At 46.3% G+C, this 17,907-nt stretch overlaps 1 protein-coding gene across 1 annotated transcript; it reads left to right on the forward strand.

Moving 5' to 3' along the window:
• The first annotated feature begins 243 nt into the window (after positions 1–243).
• Positions 244–17,624, forward strand: LOC135532890 (enoyl-CoA delta isomerase 1, mitochondrial-like). The gene is made up of 7 exons (XM_064960319.1): positions 244–339; positions 4,149–4,274; positions 8,196–8,323; positions 8,678–8,824; positions 15,563–15,684; positions 16,582–16,760; positions 17,578–17,624. Exons 1-7 carry the CDS (start codon positions 297–299, stop codon positions 17,622–17,624), a joined length of 792 nt encoding a protein of 263 aa, XP_064816391.1. The 5' UTR covers positions 244–296.
• The last annotated feature ends 283 nt before the right edge of the window (positions 17,625–17,907 follow it).

Below are 17,907 nucleotides of genomic sequence, written 5' to 3' on the forward strand. Positions count from 1 at the left end.
GATGCCCCGGGTTAGTTAAGATTTTTAAAGAACAATGGAATCGTTTAAAAAAGAAACTCCTCATCCTGGGCACCGGGCCTCGTTAAACGAGCTTGCCCAGTGTGGTTGATAGTCCTGCAGTCTGATAGGGTGATTCACGTTTTCAACACCCAAAACACCTGCAGTCACGGCGTTCAGATCCAATCAGATGCCAATACTGATATGTTGGCCCCGCCTCCTCTGTAATTTCCTCCTCCAGGACAGAGCAGTCCAGTCGCAGTGTCTGCACCCTGTTTGAGTCAACTTGACGAGTCGAGATGGCAAATGTGTTGAGAAATTCCGCCAAATTCGGGTTTTCAGGTATGTGAACTTACCTGACATTGAGTAAGTACAGCAGGAAGAGTTATTAGCGAGTTAATAGCTATTTCTCCGGAGTTTTGATGGCCCATTTCGAGAACAAACAAGAATATCAGTGGTCAGATTGCATGGCTAAGTAGTTAGCTAGCTAGCCTCCCCTTCCTGGTCAATCCTTTCAGAAACTAGAGCAAAGTTCACACAACGCTTGTGTCTGTCCTTATGTCACGTAATGCCACATCGTCAGTTTGCGTGGGCTATCTGGGTCCTATCAAGTAGCTACCTATATCAACTAGCTAATATATCGTAGCTGTTATTGTAATTGTGAAAACATGTCTTGGGGTGTGCTATTTGTGTGTCTGTAACTTTCTCACTCATCATTTATTCACGATTCATTCATCATTATCCATAATCACGGTAGCATCCACATTAATGTAGAAGCGTTTAGAAACATCATCTATTCTTATTTACAATAAAAGTGACTCCAAAATGACACTATACATTATTTACACTTCATTTCTATTGGGCACCAAATAATCTGAAAAACAACCAAAACAAACAGCAAATGTATCCAACCAATGTGTTGTCACAAGCTTGATCTAGCCATTGTCTGTGAATATGGGACCGAATACCTTTTACTTCTTTTAAGTGAATTTGTCCCAATACTTTTGGTCCCCTAAAATGGGAGGACTATGTACAAGAAGTGCTGTAATATCTAAACGGTTCACCCGATATGGATGCAATACCCTCAAATTAAAGCCGACAGTCTGCACTTTAACCTCATAGTCCTTGTACCATTTCAAATCCAAAGTTCTGGAATACAGAGCCACACCAACATGACACTGACCCAGTGCTTGTGGAACTCACTGTATATAGTGAATAGGGCTCCAGCAACATGACACTGACCCAGTGCTTGTGGAACCCACTGTATATAGTGAATAGGGCTCCAACAACATGTCACTGACCCAATGCTTGTGGAACTCACTGTATATAGTGACGAGGGCTCCAACAACATGACACTGACCCAGTGCTTGTGGAACTCACTGTATATAGTGACTAGGGCTCCAACAACATGACACTGACCCAGTGCTTGTGGAACTCACTGTATATAGTGACGAGGGCTCCAACAACATGACACTGACCCAATGCTTGTGGAACTCACTGTATATAGTGACGAAGGCTCCAACAACATGACACTGACCCAGTGCTTGTGGAACTCACTGTATATAGTGAATAGGGCTCCAACAACATGTCACTGACCCAGTGCTTGTGGAACTCACTGTATATAGTGAATAGGGCTCCAACAACATGACACTGACCCAGTGCTTGTGGAACTCACTGTATATAGTGACGAAGGCTCCAACAACATGACACTGACCCAGTGCTTGTGGAACTCACTGTATATAGTGAATAGGGCTCCAACAACATGACACTGACCCAATGCTTGTGGAACTCACTGTATATAGTGAATAGGGCTCCAACAACATGACACTGACCCAGTGCTTGTGGAACTCACTGTATATAGTGACGTGGGCTCCAACAACATGTCACTGACCCAGTGCTTGTGGAACTCACTGTATATAGTGAATAGGGCTCCAACAACATGACACTGACCCAATGCTTGTGGAACTCACTGTATATAGTGACGAGGGCTCCAACAACATGACACTGACCCAGTGCTTGTGGAACTCACTGTATATAGTGACGAGGGCTCCAACAACATGACACTGACCCAATGCTTGTGGAACTCACTGTATATAGTGATGTGGGCTCCAACAACATGTCACTGACCCAGTGCTTGTGGAACTCACTGTATATAGTGAATAGGGCTCCAACAACATGTCACTGACCCAGTGCTTGTGGAACTCACTGTATATAGTGACGAGGGCTCCAACAACATGACACTGACCCAATGCTTGTGGAACTCACTGTATATAGTGAATAGGGCTCCAACAACATGACACTGACCCAGTGCTTGTGGAACTCACTGTATATAGTGACGAGGGCTCCAACAACATGTCACTGACCCAGTGCTTGTGGAACTCACTGTATATAGTGAATAAGGCTCCAACAACATGACACTGACCCAGTGCTTGTGGAACCCACTGTATATAGTGACGAGGGCTCCAACAACATGTCACTGACCCAATGCTTGTGGAACTCACTGTATATAGTGACGAGGGCTCCAACAACATGACACTGACCCAGTGCTTGTGGAACTCACTGTATATAGTGAATAGGGCTCTAACAACATGACACTGACCCAGTGCTTGTGGAACTCACTGTATATAGTGACTAGGGCTCCAACAACATGACACTGACCCAGTGCTTGTGGAACTCACTGTATATAGTGACGAGGGCTCCAACAACATGACACTGACCCAGTGCTTGTGGAACTCACTGTATATAGTGACGAGGGCTCCAACAACATGTCACTGACCCAGTGCTTGTGGAACTCACTGTATATAGTGAATAGGGCTCCAACAACATGTCACTGACCCAGTGCTTGTGGAACTCACTGTATATAGTGACGAGGGCTCCAACAACATGTCACTGACCCAGTGCTTGTGGAACTCACTGTATATAGTGAATAGGGCTCCAACAACATGACACTGACCCAGTGCTTGTGGAACTCACTGTATATAGTGACGAGGGCTCCAACAAAATGACACTGACCCAGTGCTTGTGGAACTCACTGTATATAGTGACGAGGGCTCCAACAACATGACACTGACCCAGTGCTTGTGGAACTCACTGTATATAGTGAATAGGGCTCCAACAACATGACACTGACCCAGTGCTTGTGGAACTCACTGTATATAGTGACGAGGGCTCCAACAACATGACACTGACCCAGTGCTTGTGGAACTCACTGTATATAGTGACGAGGGCTCCAACAACATGACACTGACCCAGTGCTTGTGGAACTCACTGTATATAGTGACGAGGGCTCCAACAACATGACACTGACCCAGTGCTTGTGGAACTCACTGTATATAGTGAATAGGGCTCCAACAACATGACACTGACCCAGTGCTTGTGGAACTCACTGTCTATAGTGAATAGGGCTCCAACAACATGTCACTGACCCAATGCTTGTGGAACTCACTGTATATAGTGAATAGGGCTCCAACAACATGTCACTGACCCAGTGCTTGTGGAACTCACTGTATATAGTGACGAGGGCTCCAACAACATGTCACTGACCCAGTGCTTGTGGAACTCACTGTCTATAGTGAATAGGGCTCCAACAACATGTCACTGACCCAATGCTTGTGGAACTCACTGTATATAGTGAATAGGGCTCCAACAACATGTCACTGACCCAGTGCTTGTGGAACTCACTGTATATAGTGACGAGGGTCCAACAACATGACACTGACCCAGTGCTTGTGGAACTCACTGTATATAGTGAATAGGGCTCCAACAACATGACACTGACCCAGTGCTTGTGGAACTCACTGTATATAGTGAATAGGGCACCAACCATCGTCTTATAATACAAGGTCACATGGTTTCAGTGACGATGTCAACTATCATTATTCCACTCCCTCATTATTGTTTTATTATATTGTTATATTTTATTATATTATTTTATTATATTATATGATTTTATTATTTGATTTTATTATATTATTATTTTATTATATTATATTATTTTATTATATTGTTTTATTATATTGTTATATTATTTTATTATATTGTTATATTATGTATATTATATTGTTATATTGTTTTATTATATTGTTATATTATTTTATTAAGTTAATTTGTTATATTATGTTATATTGTTTTATGATATTGTTGTTTGGCAGGTGTGTTGTCCCAGTTGTCCATCCACAGTAGACATGGGAGAGAGTGTGTGTCGCCGTGCTTCTCTCTGCAGCAGAGAAACAGCTCTACCTCACCTAAGATCAAGGTGGACCTGGACAACAGTACAGGTAAAGCCCTGCACAGCTTCTTTACCTGTCCCAAATGGCACCCTGTCCCCTACATCAGGGTAGACAGCCCTGGTCCTGGAGGTACTGTTTACATCAGGGTAGACAGCCCTGGTCCTGGAGGTACTGTTTACATCAGGGTAGACAGCCCTGGTCCTGGAGGTACTGTTTACATCAGGGTAGACAGCCCTGTTCCTGGAGGTACTGTTTACATCAGGGTAGACAGCCCAGGTCCTGGAGGTCTTAGGTACTGTTTACATCAGGGTAGACAGCCCTGGTCCTGGAGGTACTGTTTACATCAGGGTAGACAGCCCAGGTCCTGGAGGTCTTAGGTACTGTTTACATCAGGGTAGACAGCCCTGGTCCTGGAGGTACTGTTTACATCAGGGTAGACAGCCCTGGTTCTGGAGGTCTCAGGTACTGTTTACATCAGGGTAGACAGCCCTGGTCCTGGAGGTACTGTTTACATCAGGGTAGACAGTCCTGGTCCTGGAGGTCTCAGGTACTGTTTACATCAGGGTAGACAGCCCAGGTCCTGGAGGTCTTAGGTACTGTTTACATCAGGGTAGACAGCCCTGGTCCTGGAGGTACTGTTTACATCAGGGTAGACAGCCCTGGTTCTGGAGGTCTCAGGTACTGTTTACATCAGGGTAGACAGTCCTGGTCCTGGAGGTACTGTTTACATCAGGGTAGACAGCCCTGGTCCTGGAGGTACTGTTTACATCAGGGTAGACAGTCCTGGTCCTGGAGGTCTCAGGTACTGTTTACATCAGGGTAGACAGCCCTGGTCCTGGAGGTACTGTTTACATCAGGGTAGACAGCCCTGGTCCTGGAGGTACTGTTTACATCAGGGTAGACAGTCCTGGTCCTGGAGGTCTCAGGTACTGTTTACATCAGGGTAGACAGCCCTGGTCCTGGAGGTACTGTTTACATCAGGGTAGACAGCCCTGGTCCTGGTGGTACTGTTTACATCAGGGTAGACAGCCCTGGTCCTGGTGGTACTGTTTACATCAGGGTAGACAGCCCTGGTCCTGGAGGTACTGTTTACATCAGGGTAGACAGCCCTGGTCCTGGAGGTACTGTTTACATCAGGGTAGACAGCCCTGGTCCTGGAGGTACTGTTTACATCAGGGTAGACAGCCCTGGTCCTGGAGGTCTCAGGTACTGTTTACATCAGGGTAGACAGCCCTGGTCCTGGAGGTACTGTTTACATCAGGGTAGACAGCCCTGGTCCTATAGGTACTGTTTACATCAGGGTAGACAGCCCTGGTCCTATAGGTACTGTTTACATCAGGGTAGACAGTCCTGGTCCTGGAGGTCTCAGGTACTGTTTACACATCAGGGTAGACAGTCCTGGAGGTCTCAGGTACTGTTTACATCAGGGTAGACAGCCCTGGTCCTGGAGGTACTGTTTACATCAGGGTAGACAGCCCTGGTCCTGGAGGTACTGTTTACATCAGGGTAGACAGTCCTGGTCCTGGAGGTCTCAGGTACTGTTTACATCAGGGTAGACAGCCCTGGTCCTGGAGGTACTGTTTACATCAGGGTAGACAGCCCTGGTCCTGGTGGTACTGTTTACATCAGGGTAGACAGCCCTGGTCCTGGAGGTACTGTTTACATCAGGGTAGACAGCCCTGGTCCTGGAGGTACTGTTTACATCAGGGTAGACAGCCCTGGTCCTGGTGGTACTGTTTACATCAGGGTAGACAGCCCTGGTCCTGGAGGTACTGTTTACATCAGGGTAGACAGCCCTGGTCCTGGTGGTACTGTTTACATCAGGGTAGACAGCCCTGGTCCTGGAGGTACTGTTTACATCAGGGTAGACAGCCCTGGTCCTGGAGGTACTGTTTACATCAGGGTAGACAGCCCTGGTCCTGGAGGTACTGTTTACATCAGGGTAGACAGCCCTGGTCCTGGAGGTCTCAGGTACTGTTTACATCAGGGTAGACAGCCCTGGTCCTGGAGGTACTGTTTACATCAGGGTAGACAGCCCTGGTCCTGGAGGTACTGTTTACATCAGGGTAGACAGCCCTGGTCCTGGAGGTACTGTTTACATCAGGGTAGACAGCCCTGGTCCTGGAGGTACTGTTTACATCAGGGTAGACAGCCCTGGTCCTGGAGGTACTGTTTACATCAGGGTAGACAGCCCTGGTCCTGGAGGTACTGTTTACATCAGGGTAGACAGCCCTGGTCCTGGAGGTACTGTTTACATCAGGGTAGACAGCCCTGGTCCTGGAGGTACTGTTTACATCAGGGTAGACAGCCCTGGTCCTGGAGGTACTGTTTACATCAGGGTAGACAGCCCTGGTCCTGGAGGTACTGTTTACATCAGGGTAGACAGCCCTGGTCCTGGAGGTACTGTTTACATCAGGGTAGACAGCCCTGGTCCTGGAGGTACTGTTTACACCAGGGTAGACAGTCCTGGTCCTAGAGGTCTCCGGTACTTCATGGTTTTGATTTAACCGACCTGGAAGACCAGGGGTGTGGAATTTAGGAAATCACTGAACTGATATATTGTTATATTGTTGTAACAACACCCCAAAAACATCTAAATGTCTCAGATTGTCCCCAGACCTCATAAATGGCCTCCTGATGTGTTTTCAGCGTTGGTGTGGACTTGTGTGTTTTTTCTTCTATCAAACAAATGTGATTTTGAGAGTGAAAACCTGGAAAAACCAAAACCTGGAAAAACTAAATGGAATCAGGCAACAATTGTAAACGTTTTTCATTATTTTTTTATAGGGCCCTCTTCCCTATATAGTGTACTATTTTAACCACATCCCTATATATTTATTTGTTGTAGGGCCCCTTTTCCCTATATAGTGTACTATTTTAACCACAGCCCTATATATGTATTTGTTATAGGGCCCTCTTCCCTATATAGTGTACTATTTTAACCACAGCCCTATATATGTATTTGTTATAGGGCCCTCTTCCCTATATAGTGTACTATTTTAACCACATCCCTATATATTTATTTGTTATAGGGCCCTCTTCCCTATATAGTGTACTATTTTAACCACAGCCCTATATATGTATTTGTTATAGGGCCCTCTTCCCTATATAGTGTACTATTTTAACCACTGCCCTATATATTTATTTGTTATAGGGCCCTCTTCCCTATATAGTGTACTATTTTAACCACATCCCTATATATTTATTTGTTATAGGGCCCTCTTCCCTATATAGTGTACTATTTTAACCACATCCCTATATATTTATTTGTTATAGGGCCCTCTTCCCTATATAGTGTACTATTTTAACCACATCCCTATATATTTATTTTTATAGGGCCCTCTTCCCTATATAGTGTACTATTTTAACCACATCCCTATATATTGATTTGTTATAGGGCCCTCTTCCCTATATAGTGTACTATTTTAACCACATCCCTATATATTTATTTGTTATAGGGCCCTCTTCCCTATATAGTGTACTATTTTAACCACATCCCTATATATTTATTTGTTATAGGGCCCTCTTCCCTATATAGTGTACTATTTTAACCACATCCCTATATATTGATTTGTTATAGGGCCCTCTTCCCTATATAGTGTACTATTTTAACCACATCCCTATATATTTATTTGTTATAGGGCCCTCTTCCCTATATAGTGTACTATTTTAACCACATCCCTATATATTTATTTGTTATAGGGCCCTCTTCCCTATATAGTGTACTATTTTAACCACAGCCCTATATAATTATTTTATTCAACCTTTATTTAACTAGCTAAGTCAGTTTTAAGAACAAATCCTTATTTGGGCCAGACCTGGAAGACGGGTTAGGGTTTGCACCACATGGATTAGGCTGCCATTGGTTGTCTCCCTCTCATCCCTCTCATCCATCTCCCTCCCCCTCCTCCCTCTCCTCTCCCTCTCATCCCCCTCCTCCTCCCTCTCCCCCTCTTCGTCCCTCTCTAGGTGTAGCTGTGTTGAGGATGCAGAGCCCCCCTGTCAACAGTCTGAGTCTGGACTTCCTCACTGAGTTCTGTATCAATCTGGAGAAACTAGAGATGGATAAGAGTTGTAGAGGTCTGATCATCACCTCGGTCAGTGCACACACACACACACACACACACACACACACACACACACACACACACACGTCCTGTCACAAAACCATGATACACACTATAACTCTCCCTGTGTGTGTGTGTGTGTGGTGTCCCAGACCCTCTCCAAGGTGTTCTCTGCAGGGCTAGACATCATAACTCTCCCTGTGTGTGTGTGTGTGTGTGTGTTTGGTGTCCCAGACCCTCTCCAAGGTGTTCTCTGCGGGGCTAGACATCATAACTCTCCCTGTGTGTGTTTGGTGTCCCAGACCCTCTCCAAGGTGTTCTCTGCGGGGCTAGACATCATAACTCTCCCTGTGTGTGTGTGTGTGTGTGTGTTTGGTGTCCCAGACCCTCTCCAAGGTGTTCTCTGCGGGGCTAGACATCATGGAGATGTATGGGAAAAGTCCGGAGCGCTGTGGAGAGTTCTGGAAGGCTGTTCAGGAGATGTGGCTCAAACTCTACGGATCCAACATGGCCACCATAGCTGCCATCAACGTGAGTCAGCACACCCAGCCGTCTGTCTGTCTCTGTCTGTGTCTCTGCCTCTGTCTCTCTGCCTCTGTGCCTCTGCCTCTGTGTCTCTGCCTCTGTGTCTCTGTCTGTTGGTCCCATGTGTTTATCTATATATAGGTGGTTGTCTCATGTCTATTGGATGTGACTATAATCACCTCTCTGTTTCTCTGTCTATAGGGCTCTAGTCCAGCAGGTGGCTGTCTCATGTCTATTGGATGTGACTATAATCACCTCTCTGTCTATAGGGCTCTAGTCCAGCAGGTGGCTGTCTCATGTCTATTGGATGTGACTATAATCACCTCTCTGTCTCTCTGTCTATAGGGCTCTAGTCCAGCAGGTGGCTGTCTCATGTCTATTGGATGTGACTATAATCACCTCTCTGTCTATAGGGCTCTAGTCCAGCAGGTGGCTGTCTCATGTCTATTGGATGTGACTATAATCACCTCTCTGTCTCTCTGTCTATAGGGCTCTAGTCCAGAAGGTGGCTGTCTCATGTCTATTGGATGTGACTATAACCACCTCTCTGTCTCTCTGTCTATAGGGCTCTAGTCCAGCAGGTGGCTGTCTCATGTCTATTGGATGTGACTATAATCACCTCTCTGTCTCTCTGTCTATAGGGCTCTAGTCCAGCAGGTGGCTGTCTCATGTCTATTGGATGTGACTATAATCACCTCTCTGTCTATAGGGCTCTAGTCCAGCAGGTGGCTGTCTCATGTCTATTGGATGTGACTATAACCACCTCTCTGTCTATAGGGCTCTAGTCCAGCAGGTGGCTGTCTCATGTCTATTGGATGTGACTATAATCACCCTCTGTCTATAGGGCTCTAGTCCAGCAGGTGGTTGTCTCATGTCTATTGGATGTGACTATAACCACCTCTCTGTCTCTCTGTCTATTGGATGTGACTATAATCACCTCTCTGTCTCTCTGTCTATAGGGCTCTAGTCCAGCAGGTGGCTGTCTCATGTCTATTGGATGTGACTATAATCACCTCTCTGTCTCTCTGTCTATAGGGCTCTAGTCCAGCAGGTGGCTGTCTCATGTCTATTGGATGTGACTATAATCACCTCTCTGTCTATAGGGCTCTAGTCCAGCAGGTGGTTGTCTCATGTCTATTGGATGTGACTATAATCACCTCTCTGTCTCTCTGTCTATAGGGCTCTAGTCCAGCAGGTGGCTGTCTCATGTCTATTGGATGTGACTATAATCACCTCTCTGTCTATAGGGCTCTAGTCCAGCAGGTGGCTGTCTCATGTCTATTGGATGTGACTATAATCACCTCTCTGTCTCTCTGTCTATAGGATGTGACTATAATCACCTCTCTGTCTCATGTCTATTGGATGTGACTATAATCACCTCTCTGTCTCTCTGTCTATAGGGCTCTAGTCCAGCAGGTGGCTGTCTCATGTCTATTGGATGTGACTATAACCACCTCTCTGTCTCTCTGTCTATAGGGCTCTAGTCCAGCAGGTGGCTGTCTCATGTCTATTGGATGTGACTATAATCACCTCTCTGTCTCTCTGTCTATAGGGCTCTAGTCCAGCAGGTGGCTGTCTCATGTCTATTGGATGTGACTATAATCACCTCTCTGTCTCTCTGTCTATAGGATGTGACTATAATCACCTCTCTGTCTCTCTGTCTATAGGATGTGACTATAATCACCTCTCTGTCTCTCTGTCTATAGGATGTGACTATAATCACCTCTCTGTCTCTCTGTCTATAGGATGTGACTATAATCACCTCTCTGTCTCTCTGTCTATAGGGCTCTAGTCCAGCAGGTGGCTGTCTCATGTCTATTGGATGTGACTATAATCACCTCTCTGTCTCTCTGTCTATAGGGCTCTAGTCCAGCAGGTGGCTGTCTCATGTCTATTGGATGTGACTATAATCACCTCTCTGTCTATAGGGCTCTAGTCCAGCAGGTGGCTGTCTCATGTCTATTGGATGTGACTATAACCACCTCTCTGTCTCTCTGTCTATAGGGCTCTAGTCCAGCAGGTGGCTGTCTCATGTCTATTGGATGTGACTATAATCACCTCTCTGTCTATAGGGCTCTAGTCCAGCAGGTGGCTGTCTCATGTCTATTGGATGTGACTATAATCACCTCTCTGTCTCTCTGTCTATTGGATGTGACTATAACCACCTCTCTGTCTATAGGGCTCTAGTCCAGCAGGTGGCTGTCTCATGTCTATTGGATGTGACTATAATCACCTCTCTGTCTCTCTGTCTATAGGGCTCTAGTCCAGCAGGTGGCTGTCTCATGTCTATTGGATGTGACTATAACCACCTCTCTGTCTATAGGGCTCTAGTCCAGCAGGTGGTTGTCTCATGTCTATTGGATGTGACTATAATCACCTCTCTGTCTCTCTGTCTATAGGGCTCTAGTCCAGCAGGTGGCTGTCTCATGTCTATTGGATGTGACTATAATCACCTCTCTGTCTATAGGGCTCTAGTCCAGCAGGTGGCTGTCTCATGTCTATAGGATGTGACTATAATCACCTCTCTGTCTCTCTGTCTATAGGGCTCTAGTCCAGAAGGTGGCTGTCTCATGTCTATTGGATGTGACTATAACCACCCTCTGTCTCTCTGTCTATAGGGCTCTAGTCCAGCAGGTGGCTGTCTCATGTCTATTGGATGTGACTATAATCACCTCTCGGTCTCTCTGTCTATAGGGCTCTAGTCCAGCAGGTGGCTGTCTCATGTCTATTGGATGTGACTATAATCACCTCTCTGTCTATAGGGCTCTAGTCCAGCAGGTGGTTGTCTCATGTCTATTGGATGTGACTATAATCACCTCTCTGTCTATAGGGCTCTAGTCCAGCAGGTGGCTGTCTCATGTCTATAGGATGTGACTATAATCACCTCTCTGTCTCTCTGTCTATAGGGCTCTAGTCCAGCAGGTGGCTGTCTCATTTCTATTGGATGTGACTATAATCACCTCTCTGTCTATAGGGCTCTAGTCCAGAAGGTGGCTGTCTCATGTCTATTGGATGTGACTATAACCACCCTCTGTCTCTCTGTCTATAGGGCTCTAGTCCAGCAGGTGGCTGTCTCATGTCTATTGGATGTGACTATAATCACCTCTCGGTCTCTCTGTCTATAGGGCTCTAGTCCAGCAGGTGGCTGTCTCATGTCTATTGGATGTGACTATAATCACCTCTCTGTCTATAGGGCTCTAGTCCAGCAGGTGGTTGTCTCATGTCTATTGGATGTGACTATAATCACCTCTCTGTCTATAGGGCTCTAGTCCAGCAGGTGGCTGTCTCATGTCTATAGGATGTGACTATAATCACCTCTCTGTCTCTCTGTCTATAGGGCTCTAGTCCAGCAGGTGGCTGTCTCATTTCTATTGGATGTGACTATAATCACCTCTCTGTCTATAGGGCTCTAGTCCAGCAGGTGGCTGTCTCATGTCTATTGGATATGACTATAATCACCTCTCTGTCTCTCTGTCTATTGGATGTGACTATAACCACCTCTCTGTCTCTCTGTCTATTGGATGTGACTATAATCACCTCTCTGTCTCTCTGTCTATAGGGCTCTAGTCCAGCAGGTGGCTGTCTCATGTCTATTGGATGTGACTATAATCACCTCTCTGTCTCTCTGTCTATAGGGCTCTAGTCCAGCAGGTGGCTGTCTCATGTCTATTGGATGTGACTATAATCACCTCTCTGTCTATAGGGCTCTAGTCCAGCAGGTGGTTGTCTCATGTCTATTGGATGTGACTATAATCACCTCTGTCTCTCTGTCTATAGGGCTCTAGTCCAGCAGGTGGCTGTCTCATGTCTATTGGATGTGACTATAATCACCTCTCTGTCTATAGGGCTCTAGTCCAGCAGGTGGCTGTCTCATGTCTATTGGATGTGACTATAATCACCTCTCTGTCTCTCTGTCTATAGGATGTGACTATAATCACCTCTCTGTCTCATGTCTATTGGATGTGACTATAATCACCTCTGTCTCTCTGTCTATAGGGCTCTAGTCCAGCAGGTGGCTGTCTCATGTCTATAGGATGTGACTATAACCACCTCTCTGTCTCTCTGTCTATAGGGCTCTAGTCCAGCAGGTGGCTGTCTCATGTCTATTGGATGTGACTATAATCACCTCTGTCTCTCTGTCTATAGGGCTCTAGTCCAGCAGGTGGCTGTCTCATGTCTATTGGATGTGACTATAATCACCTCTCTGTCTCTCTGTCTATAGGATGTGACTATAATCACCTCTCTGTCTCTCTGTCTATAGGATGTGACTATAATCACCTCTCTGTCTCTCTGTCTATAGGATGTGACTATAATCACCTCTCTGTCTCTCTGTCTATAGGATGTGACTATAATCACCTCTCTGTCTCTCTGTCTATAGGGCTCTAGTCCAGCAGGTGGCTGTCTCATGTCTATTGGATGTGACTATAATCACCTCTCTGTCTCTCTGTCTATAGGGCTCTAGTCCAGCAGGTGGCTGTCTCATGTCTATTGGATGTGACTATAATCACCTCTCTGTCTATAGGGCTCTAGTCCAGCAGGTGGCTGTCTCATGTCTATTGGATGTGACTATAACCACCTCTCTGTCTCTCTGTCTATAGGGCTCTAGTCCAGCAGGTGGCTGTCTCATGTCTATTGGATGTGACTATAATCACCTCTCTGTCTATAGGGCTCTAGTCCAGCAGGTGGCTGTCTCATGTCTATTGGATGTGACTATAATCACCTCTCTGTCTCTCTGTCTATTGGATGTGACTATAACCACCCTCTGTCTATAGGGCTCTAGTCCAGCAGGTGGCTGTCTCATGTCTATTGGATGTGACTATAATCACCTCTCTGTCTCTCTGTCTATAGGGCTCTAGTCCAGCAGGTGGCTGTCTCATGTCTATTGGATGTGACTATAACCACCTCTCTGTCTATAGGGCTCTAGTCCAGCAGGTGGTTGTCTCATGTCTATTGGATGTGACTATAATCACCTCTCTGTCTCTCTGTCTATAGGGCTCTAGTCCAGCAGGTGGCTGTCTCATGTCTATTGGATGTGACTATAATCACCTCTCTGTCTATAGGGCTCTAGTCCAGCAGGTGGCTGTCTCATGTCTATAGGATGTGACTATAATCACCTCTCTGTCTCTCTGTCTATAGGGCTCTAGTCCAGCAGGTGGCTGTCTCATTTCTATTGGATGTGACTATAATCACCTCTCTGTCTATAGGGCTCTAGTCCAGCAGGTGGCTGTCTCATGTCTATTGGATATGACTATAATCACCTCTCTGTCTCTCTGTCTATTGGATGTGACTATAACCACCTCTCTGTCTCTCTGTCTATTGGATGTGACTATAATCACCTCTCTGTCTCTCTGTCTATAGGGCTCTAGTCCAGCAGGTGGCTGTCTCATGTCTATTGGATGTGACTATAATCACCTCTCTGTCTCTCTGTCTATAGGGCTCTAGTCCAGCAGGTGGCTGTCTCATGTCTATTGGATGTGACTATAATCACCTCCCTGTCTATAGGGCTCTAGTCCAGCAGGTGGTTGTCTCATGTCTATTGGATGTGACTATAATCACCTCTCTGTCTCTCTGTCTATAGGGCTCTAGTCCAGCAGGTGGCTGTCTCATGTCTATTGGATGTGACTATTATCACCTCTCTGTCTATAGGGCTCTAGTCAGCAGGTGGTTGTCTCATGTCTATTGGATGTGACTATAATCACCTCTCTGTCTCATGTCTATTGGATGTGACTATAATCACCTCTCTGTCTCTCTGTCTATAGGGCTCTAGTCCAGCAGGTGGCTGTCTCATGTCTATTGGATGTGACTATAATCACCTCTCTGTCTATAGGGCTCTAGTCCAGCAGGTGGCTGTCTCATGTCTATTGGATGTGACTATAATCACCTCTCTGTCTCTCTGTCTATAGGGCTCTAGTCCAGCAGGTGGCTGTCTCATGTCTATTGGATGTGACTATAATCACCTCTCTGTCTATAGGGCTCTAGTCCAGCAGGTGGCTGTCTCATGTCTATAGGATGTGACTATAATCACCTCTCTGTCTCTCTGTCTATAGGGCTCTAGTCCAGCAGGTGGCTGTCTCATTTCTATTGGATGTGACTATAATCACCTCTCTGTCTATAGGGCTCTAGTCCAGCAGGTGGCTGTCTCATGTCTATTGGATATGACTATAATCACCTCTCTGTCTCTCTGTCTATTGGATGTGACTATAATCACCTCTCTGTCTCTCTGTCTATAGGGCTCTAGTCCAGCAGGTGGCTGTCTCATGTCTATTGGATGTGACTATAATCACCTCTCTGTCTCTCTGTCTATAGGGCTCTAGTCCAGCAGGTGGCTGTCTCATGTCTATTGGGTGTGACTATAACCACCTCTCTGTCTCTCTGTCTATAGGGCTCTAGTCCAGCAGGTGGCTGTCTCATGTCTATTGGATGTGACTATAATCACCTCTCTGTCTCTCTGTCTATAGGGCTCTAGTCCAGCAGGTGGCTGTCTCATGTCTATTGGATGTGACTATAATCACCTCTCTGTCTATAGGGCTCTAGTCCAGCAGGTGGCTGTCTCATGTCTATTGGATGTGACTATAATCACCTCTCTGTCTCTCTGTCTATAGGGCTCTAGTCCAGCAGGTGGCTGTCTCATGTCTATTGGATGTGACTATAATCACCTCTGTCTCTCTGTCTATAGGGCTCTAGTCCAGCAGGTGGCTGTCTCATGTCTATTGGATGTGACTATAATCACCTCTCTGTCTATAGGGCTCTAGTCCAGCAGGTGGCTGTCTCATGTCTATTGGATGTGACTATAGGATCATGGCTGATAATCCTCGCTACAGCATCGGACTCAACGAGACTCAGCTCGGCATCGTAGCTCCCTTCTGGTGAGGCACACACACACTAATACACACACACACACTAATACACACACTAATACACACACACACACTAATACACACACACACACTAATATACACACACACACTAATACACACACACACACACACACACACACTAATACACACGCACACACTAATGTGTTGAATCTGCTCAGGGTTGTGATGGTTCATGGTTACTGTAGTGTGTGTGAGGTGCTGAATGTGGTTGTGTTTATGTTGTGGTTGTGGTCATGTTGTGGTCATGTTGTGTTGTGGTCATGTTGTGGTTGTGGTCATGTTGTGTTCATGTTGCGGTTGTGGTCATGTTGCGGTTGTGGTCATGTTGCGGTTGTGGTCATGTTGTGGTCATGTTGTGGTTGTGGTCATGTTGTGGTTGGTCATGTTGTGGTCGTGTTGCGGTTGTGTTGTGGTCATGTTGTGGTTGTGGTCATGTTGCGGTAATGTTGCGGTAATGTTGTGGTCATGTTGTGGTTGTGGTCGTGTTGTGGTCGTGTTGCGGTCCATGCGGTCGTGTTGTGGTCATGGTCGTGTTGTGGTCATGTTGTGGTCATGGTCGTGTTGTGGTCATGTTGTGGTCATGGTCGTGTTGTGGTCATGTTGTGGTCATGGTTGTGTTGTGGTCGTGTTGTGGTCATGGTCGTGTTGTGGTCATGGTCGTGTTGTGGTCATGATCGTGTTGTGGTCATGTTGCGTTGCGGTCATGTTGTGTTGCGGTCATGTTGCGGTCATGTTGTGTTGCGGTCATGTTGTGTTGCGGTCATGTCGTGTTGCGGTCATGTTGCGGTCATGTTGCTGTCATGTTGCGGTCATGTTGCGGTCATGTCGTGTTGCGGTCGTGTTGTGGTCATGTTGCTGTCATGTTGTGGTCATGTTGCGGTCCAGGTTTAAAGACACGCTGGTGAACACGGTTGGTAACCGGGCAGCAGAGCTGTCGTTGGAGCTGGGTCTGTTGTACAGCGCTCCTGATGCCCTGAAGATCGGCCTGGTGGACCAGTTAGTCCCTGAGGACCAGGTCCTCTCCACTGCACAGGTCACCATGTCCAAGTGGCTGGCTGTACCAGGTCAGAATACTCTCTGTCTCTGTACCATACTCTCTCTCTCTCTCTCTGGCTGTACCAGGTCAGAATACTCTCTCTCTCTCTCTCTCTCTCTGGCTGTACCAGGTCAGAATCTCTCTCTCTCTCTCTCTCTCTCTCTCTCTCTCTCTCTGTACCAGGTCAGAATACTCTCTCTGTCTCTCTCTGGCTGTACCAGGTCAGAATACTCTCTCTCTTCTCTCTGTCTCTCTGTCTCTCTCTCTCTCTGTACTCTCAGAATACTCTCTCTCTCTGTCTCTCTCTGTACCAGGTCAGAATACTCTCTCTCTCTCTCTCTCTCTGGCTGTACCAGGTCAGAATACTCTCTCTCTCTCTCTCTCTCTGGCTGTACCAGGTCAGTAATCTCTCTCTCTCTCTCTCTCTGGCTGTACCAGGTCAGAATACTCTTTCTCTCTGGCTGTATATTTATTTATTTATTTATATATATACCATAGTCAGAATTCTCGCTGGCTGGTGTCACTACTATATGGCTGTACCAGGTCAGAGATTCTTCTCTCTCTCTAGTAAAAATAAAGATAAACCCTTGAATGAGTAGGTGTCCAAACTGTTGTCTGGTACTGTTTATAAACACCTCTCCCTCTAGACCATGCCTGTACAGACAGATAGATCTGTGTCTCTCTCTCCCTCTGACCATGCCAGACAGGTATAATCTGTGTGTATATAAAACTCCTCTCCCTCCAGACCATGCCAGACAGACAGATAGATCATAAATACCTCTCCTCTCCCTCCAGACCATGCCAGACAGATGTATAATCTGTGTGTATATCTCCTCTCCCTCCAGACCATGCCAGACAGATCACCAAGTCCTGGTCAGAATACAGACCTTGACAAGCTCTGTCCTCAGGGAAGCTCATCACTCTCTCTCTGTGAGCTTCAGGTCTAAAGACTCTCATCCAGAGGTCTCTCCTCTCTACCTGGAGATGCTCAAGATTCTCTGGGGCCCTCTCATAGTCTACCCTCTATAGGCCCTGGTCTCTAGGGAATGTCTCAGTCCAGACACACTACCCTGTTATCTCTGTACCAGGTCATCTATGTCTCTCTGTCTATCTCTATATCTCTGACATATTATGTGGTCAGAATATCTATCTCTCTGTCTCTCTGTCTGTACCTG

The sequence above is a fragment of the Oncorhynchus masou genome, unplaced genomic scaffold, assembly GCF_036934945.1.
Source record: "Oncorhynchus masou masou isolate Uvic2021 unplaced genomic scaffold, UVic_Omas_1.1 unplaced_scaffold_2090, whole genome shotgun sequence".
NCBI lineage: Eukaryota > Metazoa > Chordata > Actinopteri > Salmoniformes > Salmonidae > Oncorhynchus > Oncorhynchus masou.

Coding starts and splice junctions, on each gene's coding strand:
- LOC135532890 (XM_064960319.1), top strand. CDS start 297: ATGGCAAATGTGTTGAGAAATTCCGCCAAATTCGGGTTTTCAG. Junction 8,324..8,677: donor GAGGTCTGATCATCACCTCG/GTCAGTGCACAC, acceptor TTGGTGTCCCAG/ACCCTCTCCAAGGTGTTCTC. Junction 16,761..17,577: donor CAAGTGGCTGGCTGTACCAG/GTCAGAATACTC, acceptor CTCTCCCTCCAG/ACCATGCCAGACAGATCACC.